Genomic DNA, 23,150 nt, shown 5'->3' with positions numbered 1-23,150 from the left:
GGCCATTTCTCAATCAGAAATAAAATTAAATAAAGTCTCTATACCTTTATATACTCTCTCCTGAGAACCCTCTCGCACAATTCCTTTAGCGCTTTAGCACCATACTCAAAGTCCTTGAGCTCAAGATACACCTGAGCTGAGAATCTTGCCCACAAGGACCCGGAAATGAATCCAAGATTAACAAACGTATTGTAGTCTTGAGCAAGATGTTCCAGAATGAAGTTGATGACTTGTGAAACGTCCTCCAAAGGGATCGAATCCTCACTCTCTCCCGTGCTAGATGAGGAAATATTAAGAGGAAGCTGGACGTTGGCAAAAGCAACTCGCTTCGTCTCCGGCATGGGTAATGTTCGAGTCTGTAGTATCTCTACCGCCAATTTCTCGCCATCTCGGGCCAAGTCTCGGCAATACGCTTGAATGGCTTCTTCCCCCCCGCAAATGTCCCTTCTAAAATCCATAGCTGCAGGAATGCATAAAGGAGGCCCGTTATCAATTGTCCCAGTGTAACTGAATTGAAAGACGAATGGATTTTTCGAGGCTGGGAGTTCGTATGGACTCGTGTAGTTTTTCTTTTGCAAAATCTCCGGCAGCGGTTGAAAGCCGTGAGACGTTGGAAGAGAGGTCCGCATAAGCTTTTGGTTCTTTGATGCGACGTATAAAATGGCGCACGTATGTGGTACAAAGAGCCATCTTAACACAATGTCAGAATCTGAGGTGCTTCCAAATGCGATGCCATTATAAAAAGACTTACTTGTGGCAGTTGGAGGTGAGAAAGTCGGCACCCAACGTCTCTACATCAAGATCGATCATGCCGATACCATGAGCTCCATCGATGACACTTAGTACACCAAACTCTCGACAAATTTCTGTCAGGCGTTCAAATGGCATCCTGAGTCCTGGCATGCTCAAGACGGTATCGAAAATGGCCACCCGAATGCGGCCTTGGTGTTCTTGCAACACAGACCGAAACGATTCAACAAGCGTATCGTCATCATCCGTAGTAGGATCAAAGGGGACGCGAACACTCTCTACAGGTGTACTTTCCACCAGATGATCCACAGTCTTCTCGATTGCCCCGTAAGTCCCTTGTACATAGGCAATCAAGTCTCCCGGCTCATACCTCAAGTTGCGAAGCACGGTATTCAGCGCCAGTGTTGCGTTTGGAACGAGCACAATTTCATCCGTGCTCGCAGCATGAACAAGATTTGCAACAAGTCCACGAACTTCATCAAGCTTTTCCGGGTATGTGTATCGAACAAAGCTATCCGGCTCAGCCTGCACAGCGTCCTGGACAGAGCGTAGAGCATCTCGCACAGGACGAGGATATCCGCCGTATGAGCCTGAATAGATCATTAATTAGATTCTTCTCATTCTCTTCTCATTGGGCCGAATGTATAACTCACCTTGGTTCAAATGGATGAAACCTGGTTTGAACATGAAGTATTTCTCCCGAATTGCTCGCCCAAATGGGGGAGAGTTGGTAGCATCCATTGACTCAACCATGGCTGTTGCGAAATCTACTATATCATTTATCGGAACAAAAGAGTTTGTATGCGACTGTGAATGTTAAGTATATAGTGTGAAACAAGTAAGTGTAGAGGTTGAGAGCTCTGTATCCGACACTGTCCCAAATCGATCATCTTAGCTAATATATCTGACTGTACAGCGTTCCCCACCGTCACACCGGTCATTGTATCGCAAGTTCAGTCTTCGCCGTCATCGGCTTCCTGTCAATGAGTGCCATCACACCGTCTAAAGGTCAGCGCCACCGGACCGGGGGAAAGGATGGAAGGTTATTCGCGGCATTGCTGATTCAGCGGTATGACAAAGCTCCTTAGATCCTTATCACCGGCGCCAATGACGCCTCAAATATTCCATCCAATGGGGAATTCGTAAGCCAATCTTATGAAGAACGTGTATGGAATCAAGGGCGCTACTACGCCCTTTGGAGCGGGGTTGACATTGAGATCGGAGCTCGAGGACCATGGATCTAAAGCAACACGATAATCCTTCCCGAAGTTCTTGAAGATAAAAGTACGAAGCGCTCATCATAAACTAAGATAACAAGCAAACTCGTCCTTTTTAGTTCTCTTCAGATATCGTAACCAGACAGAACTACCAGACTCTTCACAACAGCCAAGATGCCTTCTCCCCAGCCAGTTCAGACAGACGCCGCTCCAGCGCCCATTTCTCTCTTCTCTCAGGCTCAAGTCTACAACGGCCTCGTATATTGTTCTGGAAACATTGGCATCGACCCGAAGACTGGCAAGCAAGTTGAGGGAACAGTAACAGACCGTACTGTAAGAATCCAACCACAAAATAGAAGCAAAATAATTCGTCATCCGCTGACTGAACTATAGGAGCAAACTATTCGCAACATCTCCGCCCTCCTAGAGGCCGCCAATTCGTCTCTCAAGCGAATTATCAAAGTCAACGTTTACTTGACCACAATGGACAACTTTGGCCCAATGAATGAAGGCTACGCAAAGTTCTTTTCGGCTCCTTTCCCCGTAAGTTTACCAATTTCATCATGAGAAGCGTGAAAGTTTTAACACAGTGCAGGCCAGGACTTGTGTCAGCGTGGCAGGCTTGCCCATGGGCTCTGATGTCGAGATCGAGGTCGTTGCAGCACTGAACGAATAGATCCGCTGAATCAAATGCTTCATATTTGTACCTTCAATTGACCTTATCAACATTCTATAGCAGCGTTCAGAGGCTTTCGGTGAGAGAGCTTGGGATTGACATGGACCACAAGGGTTGTTTTCGACTATAGTGGGCAAATTTGTATATTGCGTATGCGCAAAGGTAAAAAACCCGCCAATCCTATTGGTAGAACATTGCCCGATAGTCGTAAAATAGATTAAGAGAAGTTCCATGGTAGTCAGCAGCAGCCTGTGTAAGACTTGAGTGAATAGGATGAACTGCCGGTGGAACTGCCGGCAAAGTGCTAAGATGAAAGTGGGAATGCCTTCGGTAAAAACATAATTCTCTCGGCGGTTTAGACATTGTCCGCGCAATAGCGGCGGTATATTCTCCGGCTGACAATGCGAAGGATGAATTATCCGACCCGAATATGCCTGAGTTCCGCTTCAAATCCCGTTCTCATGCCGCTTCCAAAAGGCGACTCGAATTTCCGTTGCTCGCTCCGAATGTACCGCTCCGCTCGGCATTTGAAGCAGCCGTAAGCCGCACGCACCAGCGCATACGGGTAGTACGGCAGCCCTCAAGAATGTGAAGGAAAGGAAGAATTTCGATCCTGGTGAATCAAACGGAAGAAACAGATCAAGTAAATGGATAATATTCTCACAATGGTTACTAATAGCGAATAGTTGTTTATAGTCGTGCGCCCACTTAATTAGTGGTTATATTGATGAGCTGTCTATACCCTCAACAACACCACAAGCTGCGTAGACAGCCCAATCGTTTGCTACGGCTGGCTATTAAAAGTTTTCAATATAGATGGTAACTCATCATTGGTTGGAGGAATTTGTCCATATGTATGATTACTCTGCATGCTCCGTGAGCTACTCTGTATTAGTAAAGCTGCGTATAAACAGGACCATCATATTCCCCGAGTAGGAAATGGCACAATACCCGGTAGAATGGGCCCACCAACAACCTCTTTCGATGAAGTAACCTTAATACCGAGTTGATCTTTACATCTATTTCGTTCTCTTCTGTACACAAATTCCTCAGACACTTAGCTACATAAGATTCAGTCGTCGGATATACAATACACGATGTAATTGGATCCCCGAGTGGTGGACCTGCTTACTTGTTAACCCGCCGAGTGATTACACTTTATGCATAACCTCACACCATCAACCGCTTCATATCAAATGCTATATGGAAGAATAAGCACCGAAGTTGTGGTATTAAGTTTGCTGGGAAGGCAGTGTATTTCCCGCCCTACTGTAGGTTATACTTGATAGAGGCGGACGTAAATATATAAGAAGGCCACAGTTTACGAACTTATGGCTTCCCAGACTATACTTTCCTCCCCACCCTCATCTCCCACTCTTCTCTCTAAGGGCTACAATGCCCCTTGTGGAAACTGTGCTCGGCGTACTGGCGAACCTTACCTCCCCAACCTCTGGCATTGGTTCATTTACTTGCCAACCAGGCCACTTTTTTGGCCTGGTCTCTAAGAATGGGAAGCCTTCAATCATATAGTGTCAGGACGCCTTAAAGTTCCAATTATACTATCCAGTCCTTGTTTCCCCAGTTCACCAAACTTTGACGAAGAAGAATGTGCGAATGTACTAGGCAGCTACGGAGACGGCTTCTTTCGACAGTCAATACATGGGGCATTGCAAAACACTGCTTAGGAGGGCTGTAGTAACGAAAATTGTTCCCGTTATTGTACCGCCTCAGGGACCAACATGTTCTCTTGGGAGTCTATCACCTATCTACGTTGACGTCGAGACGCCCGATGACATGGCCGCCGCCCTTTCTTTTTTCCAAGAAGCATAATATCCGAGTTGAGATCAAGAATACTGGACATGACTACTTTGGACGCGGTGCTTCTGCAAACTCTTTGGCTATGCGAACTAACAACATGAAGAATATGACCTCTGAACCCGTGTTCAAGACTGACAACTGTCCTCCAGCTAATAAAAAGAACATTGGCATCATCGGCGCCGGCGTTAACGCAGCGCAAGTGATTGGCTTCTTCAGCAAGCATGGCATGTCGGTTACAACTGGAGCCTGCCCTACTGTTGGTATTGCCGGTGGGTTTGGTTTAGGTGGCGGTCATGGTCCACTTGCACCAACTCACGGTTTAATGGTAGACCAGGCCGTCGAGTTTGGCGTTGTGACAACTGACGGCGTCTTCCGAACCATCAACCAGTGCAACGAGCCCGATCTCTTTTGGGCAATGCGTGGTGGCGGCGGTTCTTCGCTCGCTGTTCTTGTCAATCACAAGTTCCAGCTTCATCCATAAGTAAGATGGGCTACGTGGCGAATCGAAGCCACGTTGAGCCCAGACAGTCCTGATATCACATCAAATACTGTTCTGAGGGAAATTCTTATTTTTGTATCCAACGAACAACGTACGTGGTCCAAGAATCGTGTTACAGGTTGTGATACGGTATCACATGCAGATGTAGCTGAACCTGAGTGGAAGAACGTCTTCTTTGGCGAGCCTTACGAGAAGCTACTCGCCATCAAGAAGAAATGGGATCCTGATACCGTGCTCAACTGTGTGAAGTGTATTGTATATCTATGGGAACAAGACCTGATGTACTCTTGCGATAGCAAGGATCCATTTCCTTCGGTCCCGTACTCGTTTGGTCAGGCGGAGTCTGACATCATGAGTGATGGCAACGTTTTGGTTGATGTGCAAAAAGGGCCATGATACAACAGGAGGGCTCAATTCTAGCGGGATAGGTTGCAGGAGTTATGTCAGTTAGCTCTAGAGTCCATATTTGGTACAACTGGTAGAACAGCATAGTTAATCACAAAAACAGTTAATATCTGATGAAACTGAAGTCCTAAGCAACTTTTAAGGACACAAATACGCATAGAGTACCAACTAAGTCACCGATGAATCACACAAGTGTCATGCTTACCCGGCTGCTATACAAAACAGTACATGTATTCATGCACCACTACCATCAACATATCTCAAATCATGGTAATTCTTATACTTTCACATCCATTATATGAGAGAGGCACAATTCACTTTTAATCACGTCAAGCACTTCATATTCAAAATATGCTAACCGTATTCATTCATTCAACAGTATGGGTTAATAATTACCAGATACATGTACGTATGTGCAGTGGCGAATTCACTATGAAGACAAATATTTACATCAAAGTTTCCTCATCTCCCACAATCCGTAAATCTGCTTAAACAGCAGGGAGGACCCAAGTGGTGACAGAGTTGGTAGGGACGTTGCCGCTCCACTCCTGGCCACTGGAGGTGCTCAGGTGGATGTAAATGTCGTTGCCAAAGGTGTTCTCGATGACGACCGTGCGGGTACCATCGGGGTTGAGAGAAGCAACAGACTGAACACCACCGCTGCCAGAGTAAGTGTAGCTGCCGGTGCCGCTCAGGACGGTGGCTCCAACGGGCATGAACTTGGAGAACTGGGCCATCATGTAGTAAGCAGTCTGGAAGGTGTACCCGCCGTTGTTGATGGTGACGAGACCGGTGCAAGTGCCACAGCCACCGCTGGACAGGTGAGGGCCGTCCTGGGCAGTGGTGCCGAGGGTCCAGGCAGCAACACCAGAGGCCCAGTTCTGGAGAGGGCCCATGGTGAAGGAGGCGGCCTGGTTCCAGGAGCCGGTGGATGGGGTCCAGCACTCAGTCATGTACTGGTCAGTGTTGGGGTATGAGTTGTGGAAGTTGGTCAGGACAGTCCAGTCCAGGGAGGAGGCATAGCAGTGCCATGCAACGGCGGCGACGTCGTCTGCGGCGATGCCCATGACCTGCTGGGGGAAGTCAGGTCGGTCTGTGAATATTTATGTCAGCTACATGAACCACTGGCTATTTTTAGGGTCTGTAAGTAATGAGGATCGAAACGTACCAGTGTTGTGGTCGTAAGCCCAGATCTTGGTGCTCAGACCGGCCGCCTTCAAGGCAGGGGCAACGTAGTTCTGGATAAGGTCGCCCTGTTCGTCCCCGAACATGTACATGGTGGGATAGCCAGCCTGGCTGTTCAGGGGCTCGTTCTGGAGGGTAATGGCATCGATGGTGGCGCCGTGGGACTGGAATGCCTGGATGTACTTGACAAAGTACTGGGCAAAAGCGGCCGAGTACTGGGCACCGTTGTTGGTGAGGTAACCATCGTTGAGGTTGTTGTTGTTGGTGTTGCCGTCGATGGCGTTGTTCAGCTTCATCCATCCAGGAGCACTCCAGGGAGATCCAAAGACCTTCAGGTTGGAGTTGAGGCCCTTCATCTGAGCCAGCATGGTAGCCATGGCAGTACCACGGTCTCCGAGATTGAAGCCAGTCATGCCGGGGTCAGCTTTGCCTCCATTGTCGTCATAAGTGTAGGCTGGGTCGCCAGACAAGTCAGACGCGCCGATGGTGTGGCGCATGAGAGAGAAGCTAGCACCAGCACCAGTCATGAGCTCGTTGAGCAGCTGGCTGAGGGTGCTGGCAGACAGCTGGTTGAAGGCAGTGACGGTGGCATCGGTCACGGCAGCACCGAAGCCGGTGATCTTCTGCTTGTGGCCATTGCTGGAGTCGTCGATGGACAAGTTCCAAGTAGATGAGCCGGGGCTTCCATTGCCTTGAACAGGAGCAGCAATTGAGGTGAGCTTGTAGTTACCAGCCTGGTTGGATGCGTAGGCCTGGGCACCGGCAGCACGCGGGCTGTGAGCGGGCTCCGAAGGCATAGCAATGCTGATGGCGGCTTGGCCAGCGATGGAGGCGAGGAGAGCGGCACGCATTTTGGCGGTTTGGGGACTCTGAAGTGTCTTTGACCTGTAGCTTACAACCTTTGAAGAGCTTGAGCTGTCGATCTTCAAGAGTTCTCAACTCAACTCAACAACGTCTTCTTATAGGAATCTCTCGACTACCTTCAACACCCCCTCATCCCCTTACATCGCATGTCAATCACGACCCAGAAAGATATAATCACCATCCTTCTTTGTCCTAGTAGAATCGACAAGGAAGACTAGAAGCCGCCCGCGAACAAGGAACATCATCAGAAGCGGAGGAGCTGGTTGAGAAGCGGCACTCGCTGTCAAACCAATGAACAGGGAAGTTTCCAAGAAAACGGTCCATTGAGCATTTCTCCAACCCGTGTTGCCCTCTAAAAAAAGATAACAAAGACCTGCCGTTTAGATCTTCGAATCTAGGGGCATCATTAATGCTGTTTTGAGCATCCACGTAATCTAAATGCCGAAATACCCGTCCACATGGGTGCCGAACTTCCGCAGTAGACCGTTTTACACCATGGCAGCACCACAACCCCATCCAAAAAAGGGCCGAAGTGTTGTAAAAGTAAAATATTGCAAAGCGCTGAATCATTGAATGGAAGCTACGTTGTATCGCCGGAAGAGCGAGAATGTGCGATTTTTGCGGGCGTGTCTGGCGGCAATTGGTTATGGAGAGATTATCGGAACGGATCAAGGCCACGATCAAGTCCGGATCCGAAACCAGGGATTGATGAACAGCGCATCATCGTGCGTTGCGGGGTCAGACTTCCAGCAAGATGAATGATGGCACTGACTGTTTCAGAAACAGAGATTTCCTGAAGGAGAAGTTGTGGCGGAGATTTGATGAGAAAATAGCTTCACTGGCTGAAGGACCATAATCCGTCATAGCCGTTTCCCCTTTTCAATGCCTTTACTTCCAAAGAGATTTAGGAAGCTGGGTGTAATGCACAAGGTGCCCAACGATGTAGTTATCAAAGTTGTGATATCATATCCTACATATTCATGAACTCATCACAACAACGTCACATTTGGTAAACAATGAGCCATTCTTTGCAAAGCTGGGGATGGCAATCAAACATGGCCCAGACGAAATAGACTCTGCGGATTTAAGGTTATCCAAAGAGCCTAAGCAATAACTAACGTTATACCAGAGGCAAACATGCGACAGGATGCAACTCCTACGGGTTGAGTGGATAAAAGACAAATCTTACCTCAAAGCACGTGTCTTGCCGGCTGTGATCCTACGCGCCCATATCAGATATGCCGTAGATAGTCTCACCCCAGATCTAGCGTTGCAATCAGTGGGCGATCAGTTAAGCGCTGTGTCTGCTACGATAAAGAAACTGACTGCTCCGCTTTCGAAATGCGTCTACATTTATCGTCTAGTTGCCGTTGATGGCATTTGTACTCCGTAGTAAGCTCTATTCACGCGCTGATAGGAAGGCAGTAAGGTTTCACATCCCAAATAGGTAGCTCGTCGAGTCTTTGCAATAGCATGAAACTCTACTATGTCGATTACTATCTTCCAATGCCCTGCTAGTGCGAACTTCGAGATTCAGCAGTCCAGGGTAAATCTAGCCATTTTCCATTCACGGTATATTATCTCGAATGAGCAACCGGCGATATCTCTTTACACGTTAGCATCATCCTTGAACAATGTCAGAATTCTTCCGAAAGCCATTAAGCCCTTGTTGCTGTTGTCGTTGTTTCGTACGAGAGTATGGGTTCACGGAACACGGCACCTGGCCCTGTTGCAGACCACAATCAAGGAAGGTCTTGACTCGGGAAAGACGCACACTAACAGATGCATCATATGATCGTATTGATATGACGCCTAGATTTCTACGTTCTACTGATAATAATAAACTTCTTGTCTCTTTGTTATTTCCGCCTCGTATGATATAAACTGATGCGATGCAAGGTTTCTTGCGAAAGAGTCGGCACAAATATGCCATGTACGATACAAAGTAAACTACCGTACTGAGAATAGCAGATAATACCGCGCCTTGAACCCATTTGAGACGTACTCGTACTTGCATTACAAACACAATCCCCAACACGGGTTGCTTATTCAAACTTGTTTCTTAAAAGAGGTTTTCCGTCTTGCTTCCGTCCCGTTTCGTGACCGGGTCTATAAAAAACGACCCATGCTGAATCGCGCACAGGCCTTGAGATACTCCGTTTTGAACATACCCAGTGACAACTATATCCACGTTTTCGTCATCACTCTAAGCAGTTTCCTATTTCGCAAAACTAACTGATTAACCATCTTACATAGAGACTTTATCAATGTCCAAAAGAGCTTCTGGTAGCGAAGCACAAAAGCTCGTTGCCCACTACAGACACGGTAGGCTAGCTAGTCGGACGATTCATGCTTCATAGTCTGTCTTGGAGATAATATTCTTAGCTCAAGGCATTTGCTTTGCCGTTCCTTTAGCCGCTCGCTTACTCGTCCATCTCAGCATCTTGACGCAGTCCAATCCGGGCAGGGCAGGTATAAATCACTTCCAGCCAAAGAGAAATACCTCAACTCCTCGATCCAGTCAACTGCTCGTGCCTATTCAGGCCAAACTGTCCAAAGCAGCAAGTCGACAACAAAAAACGTAATCAACAAGAGCGACATCACCAGGCAGCAATGACAGCCCAACCCAGCACACGATACGATACCACTGGGGCCATCTTTCTTCTGCTTCGCTGCCCGTTGGTCCGCTTGCCCGCTCCAGCCGCGCGGACCACGATGTGCGGTTTGGCTGTTAGGCCCGAAGTGCGAGTGGAACCAAGCAATCACATTCACGGCACAATTGCACTGACCAGGGGGGTTCGTTTGCTTTGTCGTAGCAGATGCTACTTACCTCCTCTAGCTCTGAGGCTACATGTACGAACGAGGCCATTCCCGGTTTTCTGCAATGACGCCGCCGCCGAGAAGCGCACCGAGAAGCGGCCAGTAAAAGACCGCCGATCGTTCACGCAAACATTGGCAATAAAACCGACGAGAAAGCCAACGAAATAGCAGAAGCAAAAATTCAAACACACACGGCACAAGATTAGGGGACGGGCATGCCCCTGGACGCCACCATCGATAGCACCAGAGCCCGTTGTGGGCCGGCCTTCCTACGGGCCTCTCTCTTTTGGATCAATATCGCGGCGCTGGCCTCTTTTTGCATTATCCAGCTGGTCCATGGTGCAATCTCGCGGCGTCCCATCTATAATTAGGGGGAGAGAGACCAACCTCGTGGCTTGCTGACAACCAATTCAGTCGACAAACAAACAAACAAACCAAGAGGCAGCTCCCGGAGCTGTACCCGAGCACGTGGGAGGTTTTGGCGTGGGCAGGATTTCAGACTTGCTGCCCTCTGGCCCGGGTTCCTTAGGTTCATGCAGCTTGCTCCGAAGCTCCAGGCGCCAATGCGAAGTGTCGCCCCAACGACGCCAAGGGAAACAGTGATTCCCGTCTTTGGAGTCAAGTTTTGGGTGTCCCAATCTTGTGTGAGATGTGACCCCGAGGCGAGACTCCATTTGCCTGTTGGTCGTAAAATCCATATTTGATGCGCGCTCTTTTTGTCTACAACTGAGGCACTGTGAAGACGAAGCGGCTTTCTCATTAGCTGCAACTAGCATTGATGAGGCTCTCTTTGGTAAAGCTCTTGCTCGCGCTTGCAGACCAATTCCCCTTTTTGTTTAATAAAGCGGCTAAACCAATAGCCGAATATTCTCTAAGACTAACACAGAGTATGGAGTACGGAGGATGTTAATGGCAAAAAAAAAGCCACCAAGGATGAAATGATTGGGGACCGTCAAAAAACCAAGACCCAGTGTGAAGGCCTCTAGAAAAAGCTGCAGAATGGCTGAAGGGCTACCGCAAAGCAGCTAATGCCGGCTTCCATGTCCGAAGTTTGCCGGCTAACTCGGGGAGCTTCTGGAGACGTTGTTTGACCGGCGGTCCAAGTGGATATTCGCGTGTAGTAAGAAAGTTGTTATCGTCAGGCAATGACTGGTCTAACCACTTGTTTTTTTTTTCAGTCGAGCTGGAAACAGGGATTGCATGTACAAGCCAGCTTGAACCTAGAAGCAACGGTATTTCCAGGACCGGGAATTCCGGGGAGCTGACTACATGGTACGAAAAGCACGGTCTTTACTTTTACGACGGATCTCCCTTGAGACATTGCTCAAATGGAGCATGTGTGATGGGGAAAATGACATCTCCCCGAAAAAAAAAAGAAAAAGAAACCGAGGTGCGCACACCACACACATCTTGAATCGCGAGCTCTAGGGAAAAAAAAAAAACCTCACAAACGGCTCATCGCCTGTTCCATTTTCCAACTTTGCATGCCGTGGAGCCCGGAGAGCTAGTCGAAAGAATCTGGGGAAACAGGGGTAGTATCACGATGTGTGTCCCAAGTGCGCTACCACAGACCGCCCACCCCCAAGGGTTCCTGGTCAGCAGAGCGACTTGAGCCCGATCGAGGTTCAGAATCCGGGGGAGTCGCAAAAGAAACATGGCCGGGGGCCCCGCCATGGGAGGAGAGAGTTGGGGTAAACCGAGGGGCGGGCAGGATTTTTCGAAAGATTGGGGTTTCGATTTTTTGGGGTCGTGTGTGTAGTAGGTAAGGAAGAGAGAGAGAAGAGGGAGGGATGGGTACCTGTCAGTCAATAAGAAGTTGGTCATCATCCTTCTTCCTTCTTGGACCCTTGCTTTTCAGTTTAGAAGATTGGTTCCAGCACGCCGCGTGTGGGCAAAGCAAGCAAGCCCGTGAGAAATAAGCGTCTTTCATGTAGATTGACTCGTGCCTGGGCAACGGGAAGCTCAAGTGACACCAGGGCCAGGGATGCTGCGATGAGAGAGAAAACAATGGGCAGATCGTCGTCCCCGGCTGCTGGGAAAGGACTTGAGGAAAGAGAGCCAACAAAATGCAAGAATCAAAGATGGCAACCAATTCAATCACATGGGCGGCCTCCCACGCACAGGAACTAGTGTGCATAAAGGCAACCCTTGCGATGCAAAAAGAGCGAGCAAAAGGAATTAGACCGGCAGCAGGTCGAACGGGGGACCCAGGCAGACGAAATCCGTGCTCCCGTTCCAAGGTCGAGATGGGGAAAATCCTCAAGCCTCCAAAAAGAAAAATCATTCTCATTTCTGCTGTGACTCAAAAACTGCACGTTAGCAGCATGTCGGTCAAGTGAACGTGCATGGACCGGACGGGCGAATCAGCGAATGGCAGAGCCGCTCTGCCGACTCGCATTCCGAAGCTTGATGCATCAACTGTGACGCTTCTGCCCACTCTAGGCCGTAGAAGCTGTGGGCCCTGGACGACGTTGTGCACCTGACCTCGTTTGATATGGGTCCAGGAACAACCTCCTTCAAGGGTGGCCTTTTGGTCTGGTCTGGGGTCGGTCAAGCGAGGATGGTTGGATGGATGGCCGATCAGATTGGAACAGAAGCTTGGTTCGGGGGAGGTGGGCGAAGCCATTGCTTTCCCTTGCCAACAAGTGACGTGATGGTGCGTTTGGGTTTTCTTGTCCCGAGTACGTAAACATGCCTTGTTTTCACTTCCGTTGGTGACCTCATGGCCTTGCTCTTCTTCTTCTTGTCTGGAAGCTGGCAAAAGCGTTTCAAGTATATTGCTTTCGGCGGCTGGCGTTGCTAGTGTTGCCGCGGCGTGAAACTTACACCACGAGGTGTTCCTAGATCTGGTCCAGCAATGGAATGGAAATCTCACGCCGTCAAGCTATCACGGCCCATGGCTAGAAATGCAGAGATGCAGCCCGTCATGCCGTCATGGGGCCCTAGTTCGCAGAATGGATCAATGCTCGGAAAGGACCTGAGGGCCTCTTTGGCTGCTTGCATAGCCGTTGAGGGCGTGTGTGACTGTGTCAGTAACACTGTAGCCGATCATAGCATGCAAGACCCACACAGCTCATGATGAATTGATTGCCTTGGGGCGATACCTGATGGATACCAGGAGCTCGGGCATCATTACGGCATTGACGGAGGGAGAGCATGTGTAGGAGAGGCGGTGCTTGAAATAGACAGAGGGCTCATACCATAGATGGCTTCGTTATCGTACTTGTAGCATGATGTTGGAAGCTGGACAGCTGGTGAGCCGAGGTCTGGAATTAGCTGCTGGGGACTAGCTCTTGATGATCAACGCCTCCGTATTATTCTGGCTCAACAATCTTCAGGCACGAGTGAGCGTCGCCGATCTGGTGTCGGGAGCTACGAAGATCTAAAGCACGGATGGGAAACAACAGCTGTCCCTGGACGTCAATGGGCTGGTGACGACCAATGGAAGTCAAAGAGAGCAATTGTCCACAATGGGCAGAGAAAGCTCTGGTATGTTTGCTTGCTGGATGAAGACGGGCGAGAGCGCAGTGTCAACGGCTTGGCAAAGTCGCATTGGCTTCATTTTGAAGCTGGATCATAGCTCAAGGCTGGAAGAGAACTGGAAGAATTCATCTTTTGGTTTTCTGTCGTGATTCGTTTCGATTTGGGCTCATGTTCGATCGAAGTAGCATTGAAGATTGTGACGGAAGCTTATCTGCGATGTCAGACATGATTTAGAAACAACATGATGTCGGGTTGTTGAACTAGCCGTGCAATGAAACCGAACAAGAGAATTTTTCACAATAAGAAAAAAAAACATTTCAGTCAGCGTTCCAGAGGAAATCAGAAAAAGGACAAAAACTCCATATTTTCTCACAAATGCCAAGTGGCGATTTTTTTTCTTGTTCCACGTTGGAAAACAGGCCACCATCATACGTGCTTCCAAAAAAGATGCTTGTATGAGGCAATTCATAATTCGAGACAACACGCCGCATAACTGCATGTATCCTGCAGGTTTTATTCACTTGGTACGATTACCATGTGATGTGGAGAGGGCCAAGGGCCAAAGAAGAAAAAAAACAGGCCCTTTGTATGTTTATTTGCTGCATCCTGCACTGCAGCATGCAGCATGCATTCTGAAGCTCGGCAAGAGCCAGACGAATAGATTAAAAGGCCATCCATCCACACACACACACACACACACGCCCCCAATCCGCCGTGATATCGCTTATATCAAACAGGTCACAGCTCTTTACAGTAGTCTCCCTCTCGACGCACGCACAAAGGCTTCAGGTCTAGCTGGCGGGACAAGGTCGCATCGATCAGGAGATTGGAGAGCTCAACACGACACAGCCACAGCAGAGGCATCCGAAACGAGAGAGCTGCCGGCCTGCAGTGGGACCGGTGAAGATCACCTAGTTGCTTGGGTTAAGCGAGCGAAGTTGGGCGTAGTAGGTACTATTATCGAGGGTATCGGAGTGTACTCGTACATTGCACAGTGCAAGGCTTTTGAAATCGCAAGTGAGCACCAAGGTATGTAATGTTGCCTTGGCTGTATTTTCAAGCATGGACGCTCTGCTCTACTCATGGACGTAGCGCCTATTGCCTCATACTGCACCATAACAGTCCTGCCAACAGCAAACTTAAAAAAACTGCTGAAAACCAAGGGCCTGGAATTACTAATTCATTATGAATTTGTCGAGATGGCAATTAGCATCACGTCAAGGGCAGGATGAAGCAGTGGCTGATGCTAAGCCGAGCCGGCCTCGACATGGCCTCATCGGCGTTGCTTGTTCCATAAATGCGATCCAGGTTCCGTGCTCCGATCCCGTTAGTACCAGAAACCAGGTCCATGCCATCTGAAGCACTAACATCACACGGCCGATAGCACCGGGTACCTTTGCTATCGGTATGTCATGAGTCTTGGCCGTATCGTCTCGTACTCCGTTGACGAACGATCAAGTTGCGTAGCACCTCGAGAGCTTGGTTGGCGTTGATCTCATCGTGTTGTGTGTCGTCTTTGAGTTGAGCATCGAGTATCACAACGCTTTCCACGCTGAGACACCCGACCTTGTGCAAGCAGCACAGCACAAACACAAGTTCAAGGAGCACCGCTGCTCATCCAGCACATGCTTACCAACGCGGTTAATGTTGGTGACACCCAGCACAGCACAGCACAGCACAGCACAGCACGGTGCGTACGAGCAGACGCAGCCTCTCGCAACCTCTGACCAGAACCAAGCAGTACTTTCGGGCTGTTAGCCTCGTACCTGGCGTTGGGACGGCAAACACGCACACACCAAGGCGCTCGCACCGTGCGCCGCTGCAGATGCCCTAAGGCCTCTTGAGGCCAAGCGTGTGATGCGAAGCATTCAATCAGAGCGCGGCCTCATCATGGCTCAGAACTTCTGTCCAGTCCTCGGCGGCTGCTAAATGGCTAGGCCTGCGGCTAGTCAGCTTTTGGGCACACAAGAGTAAGGCATCGAGTTCCGCTAATTCGAATCGCCATCAGCATTAGCAGCAGCAGCAGCAGCCTAGCCCAGCGTTGCGTTTCTCCACGCCACTCTCTGCCTTGGAGTTTCGCCGCTGTGTTGAACGGGGCCTCTCTCGACTCGATTCGATTCTGCGCCGCATGTGGAACCGCTGCCCACTGAAAAAAGATGCACGGATGGCTCCGTCCTCTCCTGCGTGCACCGCAGCGGCCAAGGCATTGGTTCCGGCTCTGGGACATGGACAGCCACAGGATTCGCAAGGGGTGTGCGATGCTATGCTAGAACAGAAAGATGGCGCTTGTAGATGCGACTGGCGTGCTCGTAAGGCGCCTCAAGGGCACAGAGCAGCCCCTGGCGGCGTGCTGTGCGAGATACCTGCTCGTACAGGACAGGACAGGACAGGACAGGACAGGACTCGTACAGTGCCGCGTGCCATCACGTACAGGAGGGTGGGCTTGCGATAAAACGGACAGCAGGATGGCACGCCAAACGGGATAATTGCCTCGTCGGAGTCTTCCCGGCATGCTGATGCGATGTTGAGCCCAGTGGCCCCGACCAGGATGTTCCATGCTGGAGCTGGACCGGCCGCCATGGAATTAGAGTAACATGGCAACGCAACCGTGGGAGTCAATCTCAACAGGAATACGCATTTGAGTGGTCCAGGGCAACGTTGGGCTTTGAGCCTCCAATCCCGTGGCTTCACGCGGCACAAGGCCAGGCCATGTTTGTGCCTCGAATCGGATGGTGAGCAGAGCCCGAGGCGCCCCATGCGTTGCATTGCATCCAGGTACCTTTACAGGTGCCTTTACATGTACGAGCCACCGCAACAAGCTGCCCGGACGAGTAAGAGGCTGGGTGGAGATGGCTGAACTCTGCAACGATACGATGGCCATGATGGAGCGACAAGAGAAGAGAGTGGAAGCCTTCCGACAGGACTCGGGGCCGGAATCGGATAAGTTCAACGCAAGCCAGAAAGAAAGGTGAGAGGTACAGCCCGTGTACCCGCGCCCGTGCCCTGGGGCGCGGAGGTACCTTGAACGTACATGCCGCCTGGGAACTGGGCTGGCTGGACTGACATCAACACTAGTACTAAGAAATAGAAAGCTGGTATAATGCCCAAGTTGAGGCTAGCATGCGATAAGCAGCAGCATTCAGCAGGATCAATCAGTCAATGCATTGATTGTCCTTGCTTTGCTGGCGGGACGTGGTGAGAAGCCTGATGTTGAATGTGTTTTATTTGAGCAGTTTTGCGCATTATGCGAGGCACTCGATGGCGTGTAGTTTTTTTCTTTTTCTTTTTTATCTTTGTGTGTGTGTGGCCGGTAACGGATTAAAATAGCCCAGCATGACGTGCAAAATTCTAAATTTCAACACAAATATAAAAATAAAAATTCAAGGTTCATCATCCGTCAAACCAGCCTCAACAATGCCCAACCGGTATTTTGTCTTCCAATAGCTGCTGAAACAGGGCATCCGCACCATCCGCGGGTACCCGTGGCTTTCCACTCGACTGCAACTGTAGCTGCAATTGTAACTGCAGCACCGTACAAGTACAAGCACACAGCATGGCACAGCAGAGCACAGCACATGCGAGAGAGGCATTAATTAAATTGATGATATTTCACTGTACATTTGATACTGATTCACAGAAGCGTTCAAACCATCAGCCGACGAAATAACAGTCCATCTCCATCCGCTCGTTCGCTGCGAGAGAACAAGAGGCCACACCCTGCTGCAGGTTACAGTGCAGCACCGTGCGAAGTGCTCCGGCAGACGACAGTCCAGGTTGAGCCCATCCCATGCAGCCAGCACCAGCACAGCGTCGCACCCAGCGCCGGCTCTAGCGCAGCGTGTACTCGTACCTCGCAGGTACTCGGCCCAGCAGGATGAGCAGCTGATGCGTGCGACATGCCTCGTACATGCTCGTACATGAGAGACAGGACAGGACAGGCATCCGGACATGATACATTAATAGGTAGGTACCTTCCGTGGTGCTGGCTAGTACATACAGTACATAATCCTTATTAATAGCAGCGCCGTACAGTACAGCAACTGTACCGAATGCACGTCCTTTGCATGTACTGCATATTGCCTTGCATGCCATCAACGCTTTTCCCTCTGCCTGCAGCAGCTTTGCCCTGGCCCCTGCCGATTGGATGCGCTGCTGCAATAAACCTGCTGGGGCCCGCCGCTGTGGACCAGCGCTCGTACTTGGCGCTCGTACCGGCGAGTAAATGCGCGCACAAACAAGCCGCAAAAATACTCGCCGCTACCTTGTCGGTACGTACCTCCGGCGCTGGCCTCGCAGCCTGCACGGAGCTTCCCAGGTCGAATCGGGCGGTAGCACCTGGTACGAGTACAGGCGAGTACAGTAGCGCTCGAGTACCCGTACGGGCAGCCGTGCACCGTGCGAGCACCCGCGCATGCCCTGGCCGGCCGGCGCTCCAGCGGGCAGAGGCGCCGTGTGCAGGCCCGCGAGCCACTGTGAGGCCCCGGTCAGTGCTAGCGGGCGCAGCAGACCAGGCTGGACCGCACAGTGGCGGCACTGTGTCGCCGCATACCTGCCTAGTAGTACCTTCTCGTCGCCCGTCGAGTCACCAAACCTCTTCCTTCTCACTCCGATTCACTCCAAGCAGCAACCCAGCCTCTGCTTCGTCTATTGATGGCTTCGTCCGTCCGTGTTTGAGCGACGCCAGAGACTTCCCGAGCCGCTGTTCTCTGCGCAAAGCCACCGCTTGGGATGCTTCACCCGCGCCGTCTCTAGTCCGTCTTTCATGGTATTTCTACTCTCTTCTCTTCCGCGACCACAACGAAACTTGAAGTACTTTATCGACCCCCCCGCCAAATCCTAGCTATCGTGCGCCTGTACCGTAGCTCGGCCCAGCACAGCCCAGCACAGCACCCCGCGAAAACCGCCCTGCCGAACGCTCTCGTCACGGCCAATCCGCCCCTCGTCTCGCAAGACAAAACCGCCGCTCTGCTCACTCTCGCGGACGGCGGCTTTTGCGGCTTTGGCTTGCCATGGTAATGAATGATTCTGGCCACCGGGTGTCGCGCGCCTCCAACATGTCCAACTCGGCCGCAGCCGCCAGCGTTGGCAGCAACTCTGCAAACGCAGACGACTCTGGTGAGCGATTCTCTCTGACGCCAGCCTCTGCTGCCCCTCGGGTTCCCCCCCCAAACTCGCCCCGACCCGCACACAAAAAGTATCCCTTGCCTCTGACAGCTGACCCTTCATCGCCCTGCGACTCAGCATCGACCATTACTGTCAACACCACGCCCAAGGCTCCTCCAAACTTCCCTCCGCCAAAGACCGACAAGCCTCGCCCGCACGTCTGCGCGACTTGCCAGCGCTCCTTCGCCCGCCTGGAGCACCTGAAGCGCCATGAGCGCTCGCACACAAAGGAAAAGCCCTTCGAGTGCCCCGAGTGCTCGCGATGCTTTGCCCGCCGCGACCTGCTGCTTCGTCACCAGCAGAAGCTGCACCAGACGTCGACGCCCTCTGCTCGCCCGCGAAACCGCCGAGAGTCGACCAGCGGCGTGCCCCCAGGCCAGAGCCGGGCTCGCAAAAACAGCGTCGTGGGCGCCAACCATGCCGCGGCGGCTCCCAACCCGGGTGCCTCCAACACGATGCGTCCGCGGGCAAACACCATCAGCCACGTCGATGGAGCTGCCATGCAGATGATTGCCACGGCCAATGCCAACGTCGCCAGAGGCATGCATGCCGGGCACAGCCGTCACCCCAGTCTTGCCGGCCTGCCCATCCACAACTTCGACCCCGTGTTTGGCGGCATGTCCATGACCATGGGCCAGAGGGCGACGCTCGCGCACGGCCTCCCCAAGCTGGAGACGGGCCAGATCGGCGGTACCGATCTGGAAAACGCCCTGCGTACGGCACCTCCCCTCGCTGCCTTTAACCCCGAATTTGATTTTGAGAGCTACTTGTTCGCGCCGGGCACCACCATCAACCCCAACGCGCTTCACTATAATGATTCCCCGCCCTCGATGGTAATGGAGCAGGCCTCCCCGTTTGCGCAGGCCCTCAACGACATCCCGTCGAACCCGACCTTTGACGACTCTTTTGACTGGCTAAGTGGGTTTGAGCACCAAATGTCATTTCAGACAAACGAAAATGTGGTGGACGAGTCGAGCCCGTCTGCTCTTAGCACGACGAGCCAGAGTGGCATCAGCGACGTCATGTTGGATGGATCAAATCACCCTGCGCCGGCTGGCACGAGTACCATGTGGCAACCCTCCGTGATGGGCCCCCCGCAGATGCCGAACCCGTTTGCTTTGGATCTGAATGGTTCAGTCTTTCCGGATCTCCTCAATGGAGCTCCTTTATCACCTCAGCCAGCTACTCAAAAGATCAATGACCCATACTTCTCCACGCCCCCACCATCGCTGAGCTCGTTGAGCCCTTCCGTCGTATCTGGACTGAACACGCAGAGCATTAACCAGACCCTTGGCTTCAACGCCGGCCCGGAAACCCCATCATCCCTCAGCGGCGTTAACCATGGCGCTTCGCCCGTAACCACAATCACAGATGCCACCAGGACTGCCATTGTGACCATCCTCTCCCAGTGCCTGCCCTTTGGAGGCCGTAAATATCCCTTTACTTCGCCGCAGTCGCCGCAGTTCCAATCGCCCTCCCCGGCTCAGGCCGTCAACGTGCCCAGTACCCAGAATCTACAGCGTTATGTCTCAGCTTACATCTCATACTTCCATCCCCATTTCCCCTTCCTGCACCTGCCCACCCTCTCCTTTGACATGTCCACGTCCCCGAGTGGTCGCCAGAACGGTGTAGGCGGTAGTGGGTGTCTGGTGCTCGCCATGGCGGCCATTGGTGCCCTATATGAAATGGAACAAGCCCAATCCAAGGACCTGTTTACGATGGCTAAGAAGATGATCTTTTTCTACCTCGAGGAACGACGCAAGGCAGACGTTCGCAAAGCAGATGTCCGACGCAGCACCCACAGCGGCGACCCCGACCAGCCGTCGTCGTCATCGTCGTCACAAGGTAGGGATAACTCAGCCCACACGCCCGTCTGGCTCGTCCAGGCGATGCTGCTCAACGTCGTCTACGGCCACAACTGCGGCGACAAGACCATCAGCGACATCGCCTCAACTCACTGCGCAGCGCTCGTCAGCTTGGCCCAGGCAGCCGACCTGCTACGGCCGGAGCAGGAGGACGGACAGGATACTCGCATGTTTGATGACTCAATGTGGAACAATAGGAAAAGTGAACTCGAACAACGACAGGAGTGGCTCCAGTGGAAGCGAAAGGAAGAGCGCAAGCGCACGCTCTACGCCGTCTTCATCATGTCCAGCCTCCTAGTCGCCGCCTACAACCACACCCCGGCTCTGACCAACTCTGAAATCCTGCTGGATCTCCCATGCGACGAGGAATTCTTCGCCGCCGAATCGGCCACCCACTTCTTCGCCAAGGGCGGCCCCGACGCGGCCAACCACAACCGGCTCAAGTTCTGCGACGCCCTTGGGGAGCTCCTCCGCACAAACGAGCGACAGCAGAAGCACATGGCGGCGATGAATGGAGGCCAGCACTCCCCGGCCGAGCTCCCTTCGACGAATCTCAGGCCCAGCACTTTCGGCTGCTTGATTCTCATCAACGCGCTGCACAACTACATCTGGGAAACGCGACAAAGGCACCACAACAAAGTCTGGACCAACGAGGAGACGGAGAAGATGCACCGGCATATCGAGCCAGCCTTGAGGGCATGGCAAGTGGCCTGGGCCAGCAATCCGAAACACACCGTGGAGCGTCCAAATCCGTTCGGCATGGGCCCGCTTTCCGCCGATGCGATCCCCTTGCTTGACCTGGCATACGTGCGGCTGTTTGTCAATCTGTCTAGGTCCAAGGAGAAGTTTTGGCAGCGAGACTGGGACGGCATGGCTGAGGAACTAGCCCGAGGAACGGAGATTGTCCAGCATGCCGAGCACTCACCGGGATCCAGCGCAGAGCCGATGGGCAACGATAACTTTGATAGCTCTCTCTTCACCGGTTCACCGTCAGCTTCAGCATCCTCAGATCCGTCGGGCAAATTCTCCAACGGCTCTCAGTTCGCCACTCGTTCCATTTCCCGCCGAGAGCGGCATCTACGCAAGGCCGCGTTTTATGCGGCCGATTCTTTGGCCATGTCGGACAAGCTTGGGGTAACCTTTGCTGACTTCACTAGCCGTGAGCTCCCCCTGCAGTCTGCCATGTGCGCGTTTGACTGCGCGCAAGTTCTTGCCGAATGGGTCGCCACCTTGCAAGACAGAGTTGGTCCATACTTGGGTATTTTGGGCCAGAAGCGCATTGAGCCTTCGGCAATGCCTGCCATCATGCTGTTGGAAGAAGACGACATAAAGCTGCTAGACAAGATACAGGAAGTCCTGTCTTCGGCGGAGATGAAGATTAGCCTGGATCTCATGGCCAGCTTGACCGCCACCGATGGGGGAACCCCAGATGATGGACAGGCCGGCTATGCAACCAAGATTCTTCGCCTTACGTCCCAGATGCTGGATAAAGCGGCCGTTTGGCCAGTTACGCACCTAATGGCTCGTTGCCTCGACAGTCACGCCACTCGGATGCGGGCCAGGACAGAAAAGTCCGCCATGACTTCGGATTAAATCATACAGACAAATTAATGTCCGGCGGCTGTTTGCTCGGGGACATCCAGCTTCACATCTCTCTGTCACGATCATGAGGGTTTAAGCGAACCAAAAAAAAAAATCCAAAATCAATTGGTCATGGGAACGACCATTAATCCAATTGACTTCTACTTCCTTCAACAGGAAATCAAACTTATAACCACATTCTCACATAATCATACGGCGAGGGACGTTCAACTGTGTTGAACTAATGAATATGCAGACAGTCCGAGCTTGTCCTTCATGGACGGCCTATATGTTTTCGAAGGGCCAAAAGAAAAATCAACGACTGTCTCAAGTTTGCACCTTTCTCTTTGCTATAATTTGAAGAGGCAGGATCCGACGAAATAGCTCGCATTGGGAGGCACGACAAGGCGACGGCTTCGCTTTTTTTTTTTTAATATACCAACATGGCTTTGACGGCTTACAATTCTTTTGTTGCTACACTAGCAGCTGTGGAACGCACGCTACTTTGAGAGCAGCGCTTGATTTCTCGTACTTACTATACACGGAGACGACGGACTGTAAGATATTTGGAAGATGGTTGGTCAGTTTCTCAAACAATATGGGCGGGAAACGGTTGAGCACGTGGGGTCCTGAATGGAAGTACATATGCATCTACGAGTCGTGAGAGCTGGTGCACAAGCAAGTGGTGGGCCCAAGGCTTCAATGATGAATCAACAAGGCTCAGCCGTAAGCCTCAGGTGTATGCAGAGCTTCAGAATCAAACGAGGGATATATGGTGATGCGGCTTGGAACTGTGGGTGTGGAAAAGCGATCACTCATGTTAG

At 51.6% G+C, this 23,150-nt stretch overlaps 5 protein-coding genes across 5 annotated transcripts; 3 read left to right on the top strand and 2 right to left on the bottom strand.

Moving 5' to 3' along the window:
• Positions 1–38: 38 nt before the first annotated feature.
• On the bottom strand, positions 39–1,491 carry Triagg1_4349 (uncharacterized protein; the record flags this gene model as incomplete). The annotated part of the gene is made up of 3 exons (XM_062898743.1): positions 39–690; positions 752–1,340; positions 1,404–1,491. The coding sequence occupies 3 exons, from the start codon at positions 1,489–1,491 to the stop codon at positions 39–41; spliced, it is 1,329 nt and encodes a 442-aa protein (XP_062756856.1).
• Positions 1,492–2,141: 650 nt separating this feature from the next.
• On the top strand, positions 2,142–2,643 carry Triagg1_4348 (uncharacterized protein; the record flags this gene model as incomplete). Its single annotated transcript, XM_062898741.1, has 3 exons — positions 2,142–2,300; positions 2,361–2,510; positions 2,563–2,643. The coding sequence occupies 3 exons, from the start codon at positions 2,142–2,144 to the stop codon at positions 2,641–2,643; spliced, it is 390 nt and encodes a 129-aa protein (XP_062756855.1).
• Positions 2,644–4,432: 1,789 nt separating this feature from the next.
• Triagg1_4347 (uncharacterized protein) lies at positions 4,433–5,356 on the top strand (the record flags this gene model as incomplete). The annotated part of the gene is made up of 3 exons (XM_062898740.1): positions 4,433–4,892; positions 4,971–5,051; positions 5,103–5,356. The coding sequence occupies 3 exons, from the start codon at positions 4,433–4,435 to the stop codon at positions 5,354–5,356; spliced, it is 795 nt and encodes a 264-aa protein (XP_062756854.1).
• Positions 5,357–5,853: 497 nt separating this feature from the next.
• Triagg1_4346 (CAZyme family GH30) lies at positions 5,854–7,401 on the bottom strand (the record flags this gene model as incomplete). The annotated part of the gene is made up of 2 exons (XM_062898739.1): positions 5,854–6,458; positions 6,534–7,401. 2 exons carry the CDS (start codon positions 7,399–7,401, stop codon positions 5,854–5,856), a joined length of 1,473 nt encoding a protein of 490 aa, XP_062756853.1.
• A 10,401-nt stretch (positions 7,402–17,802) lies between these two features.
• Triagg1_4345 (transcriptional regulator family: C2H2 zinc finger and Fungal Specific TF) lies at positions 17,803–22,338 on the top strand (the record flags this gene model as incomplete). The annotated part of the gene is made up of 2 exons (XM_062898738.1): positions 17,803–18,468; positions 18,580–22,338. The coding sequence occupies 2 exons, from the start codon at positions 17,803–17,805 to the stop codon at positions 22,336–22,338; spliced, it is 4,425 nt and encodes a 1,474-aa protein (XP_062756852.1).
• Between the last annotated feature and the right edge of the window lie 812 nt (positions 22,339–23,150).

Source organism: Trichoderma aggressivum (genome assembly GCF_033847375.1).
Source record: "Trichoderma aggressivum f. europaeum strain CBS 100526 chromosome Unknown scaffold_013, whole genome shotgun sequence".
Lineage (NCBI taxonomy): Eukaryota > Fungi > Ascomycota > Sordariomycetes > Hypocreales > Hypocreaceae > Trichoderma > Trichoderma aggressivum.
Note: the sequence above shows the minus strand (reverse complement) of the source record. Positions and strands in the feature narration are given on the sequence as shown.